The 9,758-nt window shown below is 38.7% G+C and overlaps 1 protein-coding gene across 2 annotated transcripts in view; it reads right to left on the bottom strand.

The window, feature by feature from the left end:
- Positions 1 to 5,111: 5,111 nt before the first annotated feature.
- The window catches only part of LOC111054806, a 724,817-nt gene continuing 720,170 nt past the window's right edge, over positions 5,112 to 9,758 (bottom strand). For both annotated transcript variants that reach the window (XM_039419907.1, XM_039419906.1), the window contains exon 26: positions 5,112 to 5,376. In XM_039419907.1, the coding sequence (XP_039275841.1) occupies positions 5,238 to 5,376 (139 nt within the window). In that variant the 3' untranslated portion in view covers positions 5,112 to 5,237. The remainder of the gene's footprint in view (positions 5,377 to 9,758) is intronic.

Raw genomic sequence — 9,758 nt, 5'->3', positions numbered from 1 at the left:
TATGAAGTCAGAATATTGTGATATGAATATGGATAGAGATTATCTTATATCATTTACAAGACATTGATAACTTTGACCTCAATATAAAGAGTTTTCTTGTCTCAGATGTTGTGTTATTGTGAGTGGTGCAGGAACAATCTCGAGCTGCTTAGAACTGAAATACTGAAGGAAAATTTGTTCTCCTGCAAGCCAATGGAGAGGGTGGATGAATTTGATCATTTTAGAAGAAATAGAGGGAGGAGACAGAACAACTAAAAACATCACCATGTCTATACTGAGATTCACGTTATAACGTCAGCACCTGATCAACATTTCTTTAATATTTCCACTCATCATTAGATTGAGCAGATAGCTCATAATTAGAAGAAAAAGACTTTCAAGTTGTCAATACCACTATATTTGTTAAAATTAATTTACAACATCGACATATCTATATTTGTATTATAATTCACAATTGATAGATTTAGTATGAACAATTAATCGATTAAATGATCATAATATAATAGTTACATAATTATAGTTCACATATTGACAACATCAACATATTTTCCTTTTAATTATGGAGAAATACCACACAACAACACTAACACTAACTCAATCCTGTTCTAACTTCTTATTTGTGAAAATAAATATTTGAGGTGAAATTGATCGTTATTGACAAGGATGAACAATTAACTTTGAACTTACTTAGTAGTTCATAGAACAGTAGAACTCGCTACACTCACTAACATCACTACTCACACGCGCCCGCCCACGGTAGTTAGAAGAAGATATTTCACTTCTTATACTTCCTCAATATACCGTGCGCCCGACTATTCTTACTCAAACATCGGTGGAGGACGCTAAGAAATAGAAGTTCTTTACATTTTTGAGCAGCCATGCATGGTTGAAGAGATAAAAATCTGAAACTTGAAATTTGGGACTTGGAAAATATGATCGAATTCTAAATTTTCTAAAATTTGGAACATGTGTTAATGAAATAAGACCACCTTGGAGCGTTGAAGAATGATGGTCCTCTACACTTTTGCTCTAGGAAGCACGGTTTAAGAGATGAAAAATCTGAAACTTGTATTGGGACTTGGAAAAATATCGATTTCCAAAAATTAAAGAATTCTAAACATGTGATACATGAATAATACCGCTGAGGAGAATGAGCCCAAATTGAACCTGATCCGATAAAGCCAGGTTGATTTTTAGGGTAAAATTTCGGAATAAAGGGCCGACATTTTGAAACGGGGATGAATTAAACATTTTTAAATATTGTTATGGATGAGGCCTTCAGAGGGGCAGCAGAGGCAATGGGCTTCTGGGATCTTCCATTGTGTTCGACAGAGTTATCGATCAATGGTAAACGCTTCCTGGAACCTTCTGGTGAACAACATGGCAGTGTCAGGGGGGGCTTCTAGATCATTCCCGTGAGTTCACGTCTTGCTGCAGGGAGTCATCGACCAATGTCAAGCGTGATCTAGACGCCTACGTGCACTGTGATTGGTCGGGTGTGTTCGACAACTCCAGAACCATCTCGAAAGTTTTATTGTATATATGAATGGCGCAAGTTGCAGTCGGCAGTTAGTTGAGAAACTACAGCAGGATCGTTTGCTTCTTCTCATTGTGACAAACTGGTTATAAAGTGATAATAATCATAACAGAATAGTGATAAAGTGATAATAGACTTTTGTAGTTGCTTATACAGTTCATTACTCTTTGCGACAGTTATATTAAAACAATAATTTATATAGTCGAGATAATTGGTATTTTGTGTGAACTATCAGGTAGTGTTTAGTTTATAGATGCTACCAGTTTACCTCAATGTGCTATAGTGTTGGCAGTAATAAATCAAATCAGTATAAATATCCTCAAGTGTTTCATTAGAGTAAAAACCAGTAACAATATACAGGGTGATTCAAAATCATGGTGGAATAATCTAATACGTGATAGTAGAGCTAAAAATAAGAAGAAAAATTCTCATAAACATATATCCATAAACGCTTCATTAGCGAGCTATACAGAGTGATAGTTTTCGCCCGGAATTCAGTTCCTCTGGTGAAAAACACCGATGCTGAATTGTTTGGGGACTAGTTTTTGAAAAACTTATGCTTAATTCATATGGAAAAATATCTGAAAAATTAAATAAAACTAGTCTGGAAGCTGTAATGTGAGTAGTTTTTGAGAAAAACGTTGAAATATGCAAAAAATCTAAGTAGAAAAACACAGACTTCTACGTTTGATGCCCAATAACTTCCTTTAATGACCAGTAAACAAATAACTTTCCACAATAAGAATTCAAGAGAATTTAATTCTGAAAATAATTATGTGAGCTGTGTAAACTAAATTCTAATAAAAGTTGGATAAAATGTATTCTTATGTAGTACATTACACCACAAAAATTTGCTGTTTTATGGGGAGAGAACTAATAACTCATAGGTTGTAGCTGATTGCGAATAAAATATTTTATTATGAAAAGTTTTATTTTTATATGAAAAGTAACATATTTAAATGACATTAAACTCATACCAAAAGACACGAGATGATGTTCAATGTGACCTCCGTTGTTTTGAATGCATATGTTCAGACGTCTTCTCATCGATTGTCGGACCTGTTTAAATATTCCAGGAGTCTGCTTTATCATTTCTATTCCGTTCAAAATCCTTAATCGGTGTTCTTCAATGGTATCAATTAGATTATTGTATACTAAGGTTTTCAAGTGTCCACAAAGATAAAAATTCAAAGGATTTAAGTCCGGTGACCTAGCTGGCCATGGTACTGGCCCACCTCGGCCTATCCATTGATTTGGAAAGCTGTGATTCAGGTGTTCACGAACAGCAACACTGAAGTGTGCTGGAGCTCCATCATGCATAAACCAAATGTTTTGGCGCAACCGAAGAGGTACATCTTCAAGTAAGCTAAATTGCTCCTCTCTCAAAAAGTTCAAGTAGATTATGCCATTAAGCCTTTGAGGAAGCTCGAACAGAAGTAGATGATCTTCTATGATTCCTGCCCAAATGTTTACTGAAAACTGATGTTGTGGACGATTAGGATTGATGACATGAGGATTCTCATCTGCCCAAATATGTTGGTTGTGGACGTTAACGATAGCTGTTCTTGTAAAGTGTGCCTCGACGGTAAATGAAATGGTTGTTAATAAGTTTGGGTTAACAAGTTTTACTAAAAACCATCGGCAAATACCAGCACGGGGAATACAGTCTCGTGACAATAGAGTATGAACTCTCTGGAGGTGGTATGGATGTAATTGTTTCTCTTTTAGTATCCTCCAAATAATAGATTGATTGACATTAAACTGCACTGGCAATTCTCTCGTGCTATTCTCTGGATGTTCATAAATTTCATTAAGTACTTGTTCTTCCAGCTCAAGTAAATCGGGGTCTGCCTGCATGAATGTGCTCTTTGGATATCAAAGAACCTGTTTCAGACAGATATTGATGAATAGTGGCAAAAAACCTTGTACTTGGACATACTCGGTTAGGAAAGTTCTCTCGATACATACGTCTTGCTTCAGTACAATTACATTAGTGCCCAATTCCATACATTAAATCCATGTCAGCTAATTCAGAGTATGAATAATGTCTAAAATTACCTGCCATTTTTTTTGAGTTAACATCAAAGCAAAGTGGAATGGTTACAAATAATTGGTTGATAGATTAGAAAAAAAAACACAGCGCGGTTACAGTAGGCCTAACTTACAGTTTGTTGTTTTGTTAAACAGTGAGCTAAAATATTTCTGAAAATGATATTCCAAAACAGCTGATTTATTTTGTTTTAAATAAGAAAATATTTAAAAGAAATTATCGGCTGTTTTGCAACAGATGTTATTAAAATCCATGTTTTATTTGCAATCAGCTACAAGCTATGAGTTATTAGTTCTCTCCTCATAAAACAGCAAACTTTTGTGGTGTAATGTACTACAAAAGAACACATTTTATTCAACTTTAATTGAAATTTAGTTTACACAGCTTACATTATTCCTTTCAGAATTAAATTCTCTACAATTTTAATTGTGGAAAATTATTTGTTTACTGGTCATTAAAGAAAGTTATTGGGCATCAGACGTAGAAGTCTGTGTTTTTCTACCTAGATTTTTTGCATATTTCAACGTTTTTCTCAAAAACTACTTACATTACAGCTTCCAGACTAGTTTTATTTAATTTTTCAGATATTTTCCCATATGAATCCAGCATAAGTTTTTCAAAAACTAGTCCCCAAACATTTCAGCATCGGTGTATTTCACCAGAGGAACTGAATTCTGGGCGAAAACTATCACTCTGTATAGCTCGCTAATGAAGCGTTTGTGGATATATGTTTATTAGAGCTTTTTTTCTTATTTTCACCTCTACTATCACGTATCAGATTATTTTACCATAATTATGAATCACCCTGTATACGCTCCTGCTCCTTGTTTTGAAGAGATTGTATACCAAATTTTATCCAAATCGGTCCATAACTGCGACTTTAACTGCGGTACAAACAGATAAACGCCTATTGACTTGAAACATAGGATTTGCTTCGCTCATTCAATTAGATCACATGTACTGGGATAACTTGAAACACAGCTCTGTAATATATAAATGGCAGTGGAGACGGGAGAGTGCCAACTTACATCGTGTTACTGGTATCCTAAAACTGCTAATTAATATTATTGGTGGGTCTCTATAAGCTCTACAATGCCCTTATAACGTGAATCTCACTGTTGTTCAACAAAAGAAAATAGTTGGTGAAGAGTGCAATGTTATTATTGTTGAGGAATGACGAGACGAAAGAGGTGTCATGTAGCCCAACTGTTCACAAAAAATGATATGAATGTAGAACTTACTGGGAAAAAGACAGCAACATAGGCCAAGAAATAAGCGAAGCAGATGCCAACTTGGAGTATTCACAGGGTATTGATGCACCCAGCTAATGACTAGATATCTCTCTCTACTGGGGAAAATTGATTAGATGATACTACTAGGTGGATTTTATTCCAATTCTTGTTCGATACACGAGTAGTGAACGCCAACTTTTCAACAGCTCGCATGAAAAATGAACATAGAAGTTTTCGGAGTGATGTTAGTTATGACTATGTTGGAGCTGAACTTTATATTCACTTCCTTCACTTGTATTTTTCCCCAATGTCAATTTCCTTTGTAAAATTGGTGTTGTATTGTTGCAAGTTGAATGAATGAATCAATTGAATATGTTTTGTTGGTTTGTGTTCTTTAGTGATGATGGCAACGAGCTACTCACAGAACGGCATCAGTTTCAGTTCCAAACGTTGCCTGATATGGAGATCCGACCTCTATGATTGGTCCACTGTCCTGCTTGATCTGTTTCACATGCAACTTCACTTCATCCAGTTCATAGTTAACTCTTGTCACCGATCTGAAGCATACAAATTACATTGATCAAATCACAATCCCCTATGATAACCTATGAAACTATGATAACCTAACTAGCAGCCTAAGGCCCCTTCCACACGGGGAGAGTCGTGGTTCGTGTTACCGCTACAAGGAGTGCAACACTGAGGATCCAGTAGCGTGACACATTTCACAGTGGCGTCTCCTACAAACCCATGAAGCGTGGCGTTTCCTACAATCAAAAAATCAGTCTTGTACTTTTTTACTAGGAACTACAGTATGCGTCCCGTAGCTTTGCCTCCGTGACTTTGAAACGGCTTATAGGCGAGGTATGGTTTGCGAGGTAATATTCACGGCTGAAAAATTTGCGGAGACATCAGTAATCAGAGGCCCTAGAGCCCCAAATGTATGTGGCTCACTACAGAGCTTTCTTGAAGAATCTCCCTACACACACATAATATTCTTCATGAATTCAGATTTGGATTTAGATTCCTTTATCCATGCGTTTAACTAAACAAAATTCGACTTACCTTCCAGGGTTTAAAATAATAGCCAGTGAGAGTAAAATAACATGATTGGTCATTCAAGGACTGAAGAGTTTTACAATGATATTGAGCAAAGAAAAATGATGGAATACCGGTATGCGACTATTATGTATGCAGTATTACTGTAATGTTTTCACATGAAACAATGAAGTTTGGACCTTTGGATGTCCTTTCTCAGGTGTCACAAAGTGAATTTTGTGACGAAAGGAGGAGCATCATTTTGCATATGATTTGGATAATTTCCTTTATTTTGAAGGAGAAAATAGGGTCGACAGCCGAATTTTTTTTGCTAAGCTTAGAGTTGAGTGTAGAAATCATCATTATCAGCTACAACCCTGCAATTATCATCAGCGGATTCATCTGAACCAGAAATTTCCAGATTTTGTTTACTGGTTTTAGCGTTCTGTTATCTAACATGCAGGGAGCAACAGTCGCGCCAGAGCGGTCGCTTCTTGTAATTTCTGGTGAAAAAGATTGTTTACCGGCCTAATCTATTATAGTAATTAGCAGTATTGTCATCATGGTTACACCCTTAGCATCAAGATCATCTGAATCAGACCCTGTCACCTGATCGGTGGGGTGATCGTCTCCTGAGACTCCTATTGGTCGATAATCTCTTTTCCCCCGGCCACCCAATTTTCCATGGACCGTACTTTGCGAGGAGCAGACCTGGGTGAGAAGCAGTAGTTCGGTTATCGGGTTTATGTACGGCCGCAATCCGAGCAGTGCTCCCAATAGTAGTTTTCTAGAGGGATAATATTCTATTCTCTATTCTATTGAATAGAATATTGTGAGTCGAATTACCGACCATTCGAAGGTAGATTTTCCTATTGAATATTCTGTCCTTGTAAATTTTATTTATAAAACCAGTGATACATTTCCAAAAACACATCTGCAAGACCTTGAATTATTGACTTTATCATGATTATTTTTAAAATTGATTTTTTAAATTGTTTTTCGACATTCTGAATCTTACAGCTAAACTTGGTGTCAGTGAAAACGAGCCTGCAATTAGAATTATTTCTCTATCTTGGGAAATAACCAAAAATCCCAGCTGCTGATCATCTGGCAACTGTTAACAATCATCCTGCAATGCGGCCGAAATACTTCCCGTTTAGACAAGCATTTTAAATGACAACTCAGCCAAGCTGTGTGAAATCAGCTTGCACTGTGGCTCTAGGTTTATGGGACAGAACAGTTTTGAGAAGGGAGCAGTGTTATGAATGGGCCTTGAGATGGTTGCTGGCAGGGTGGTTTCTATAGATCCTTCCAGCACATTCGGGTTCAGCTTTTCGTACTGTTGATCAATGGAAAACGCTCTCTAGAAGTATCTGGCACTTCCATGCACTGGATTGGTCAGACGTTTTGTCACACCTCTAAATTATTCTCAAGACTTCTGAAATGGAACGAAATGAAAATGAAATGAATAAAAATTATCTATTAGGCGGAGTTAGGACATTTACGTCCTCTCTACCACTCAACCCCAACATAACAAATGCAATTGAATGAATAATACAGTGTAACTTAATATATAAATGAAAATACATTGATTAATATCGCTACAAAATAGGAACATAGTTGGAACAAAACAATCAATCTGCCTTTAGACTAAAAAATCAATTCTATAATTCAAGAGACAATAGTAAAATAAGGTATTTATTAATATAATCATTCACACAACATTCACACAGCCCACCAGACCAGTCACAAGTGCCAACCACACGCTATCCCCGCAAAATCGGCTCAACCTCTACCCCAAAGCGAGCACACCATCAATGGCCAGGACAGAAGCAGCAAGATTTTTTCACAGCCTGCAACCCGTGACAGTGAATGATCTCTCAAAAGTCGTCATTCCATGGATGAGAAAAGCTAGCAGCATGTTGCCATGCCTTGTCCACCTATCTCAGACAGGAATCTGAAGCTCTCTGACAGATAAGATGGAGATTTGGTTCTGAGTGAGGCAGAGTCAATATGAGCAAAGTACAAAGCTCATTCAATTTAAGGTGAGATAGCTGTACATATAAAGGTGTAACATGATCAAATCGTCTAGCATTGAGAAAAAATCGAATACAATAGTTCTGTATACGCTGCAGTTGGTTGGAGAGCTCAACAGTCATGTCGTTCATGACAATGTCACAGTAGCTGAAGTGAGGCAGCACAAGAGCTTCGACCAGGATGATTTTGATGTTGAGTGGAAGAAACAGGGCTAAACGTTTCAAGCTATGGATGCAAGCAAACACCCTCTCACAAACAATTTCAACCTGATTGAGCCATTAGAGTGTTTTAGAGATAACAAGACCAAGGTTTTTAACACTCTCAGAATACTCCAACTCTACGCCATTCAACCTCAACCTTGGAACATTCTGAGCTCTGAATCTGTTATGAGTCACAATGATACTCTGTGTCTTACCTTCATTCAATCAATATCAATATCAATATCAGAATTCATCCGCTTGACACATGCATCAAACTCACTTGCAGGTAAATGTTCATAGATCTGAAGGTCATCAGCATATCAGCATACAGATGAAATTTGCAGTGTTTTATGAATTTTGTGATGTCATCAATGTAGATGGATTAGACAATGTGAACAGAAGAGGCTCAAGAACAGGACCTTGGGGGACTCCTCGGGTTACATTTCTCCATGATGAGTCCTCATTATTGGCCCTGACACACTGTTGGTGATTGGACGAGTAAGACTCAATCCATTTCACACAACCCTCTCAAAAACCAAGATTTCTCAATTCCAGAAGGAGGAGGGGATGTTGAACCCAGTCGAACGCTCTTGAAAAATCGAATAGTGTCAGAATAGTACCCTGACTACTATCCATAGCTGACCTTATATCCTCAGTAACCACGAGTAGAGCAGTGGTCGTACTGTGACGTGTGCGAACCCAGACTAAAAAGTAGACAAGAGATGGAAACGTTCTAGAAAAACAGAAAACTGCTGATGAACAAGTTTCTTGGGACATTTAGACAGAGCTGGGAGAATACTGATAGGCCTCAGATCTGATGATGATTCAATTGGAGAGCATTTGGGCATAGGTGAGACTAAGGCTGACTTCCGAATTGAGAGGAAAAAGGACGATTACAAAGACTTATTAAAAATTATCGTAAGAATAGGCAAGGTGAAGGCAAGAGTATCTTTGATACCCTGCTGGTGGGCTGTGTTTGCACACAGCAAGGCACGAGGATTTTCGCCCCGTCCGGACAAGCCGTGCTTGCACACTGCAGGATAGAGGGTAACACAAAACACAAAGCCCGGCTCACGCCCTGTGAGCCGTGCTTTCGCACTGTTTGCTGTGCTTCTGCACTGCTGCAGTGCTTCTGCACCGCGAAGATGTGCTTCTGTGTAGTGACAATTCAGACACACACTGACCAATGTGTCATGTTTGCACACAACATTCGGACGTGCTAGCAATCTGGCTGCAGTGTTTCCACACTGCTGAAGTCGAGCTCACGCACTACCTTTGCCGGGCTTTCACCCTGCGGAAAGCAGTGCTTTTGCACTGCGTGCCATGCTTCCGCACTGCGTGCTGTGCTTTCGCACTGCGTGCCGTGATTTCGCACTGTGTGCCGTGCTTTTGCACTGCCCTACTTCGCCGTGCTTGAGCACTGCTATGGCCGGGCTTTCGCCCTGTGTGGCCGTGCTCTTGCACTGCCTTACTCCGCCATGCTTGTGCACTGCTATGGCCGGGCTCATGCCCTGCATGGCCATGCTCTCGCACTGCCCTACTTTGCCGTGCTTGCGCACTGCTATGGTCGAGCTTTCGCCCTGTGTGGCCGTGCTCTTGCACTGCCTTACTCCGCCATGCTTGTGCACTGCTATGACTGGGCTTTCGCCCTGCATGGCCATGCTCTC

The sequence above is a fragment of the Nilaparvata lugens genome, chromosome 2 (genome assembly GCF_014356525.2).
Source record: "Nilaparvata lugens isolate BPH chromosome 2, ASM1435652v1, whole genome shotgun sequence".
NCBI lineage: Eukaryota > Metazoa > Arthropoda > Insecta > Hemiptera > Delphacidae > Nilaparvata > Nilaparvata lugens.
Note: the sequence above shows the minus strand (reverse complement) of the source record. Positions and strands in the feature narration are given on the sequence as shown.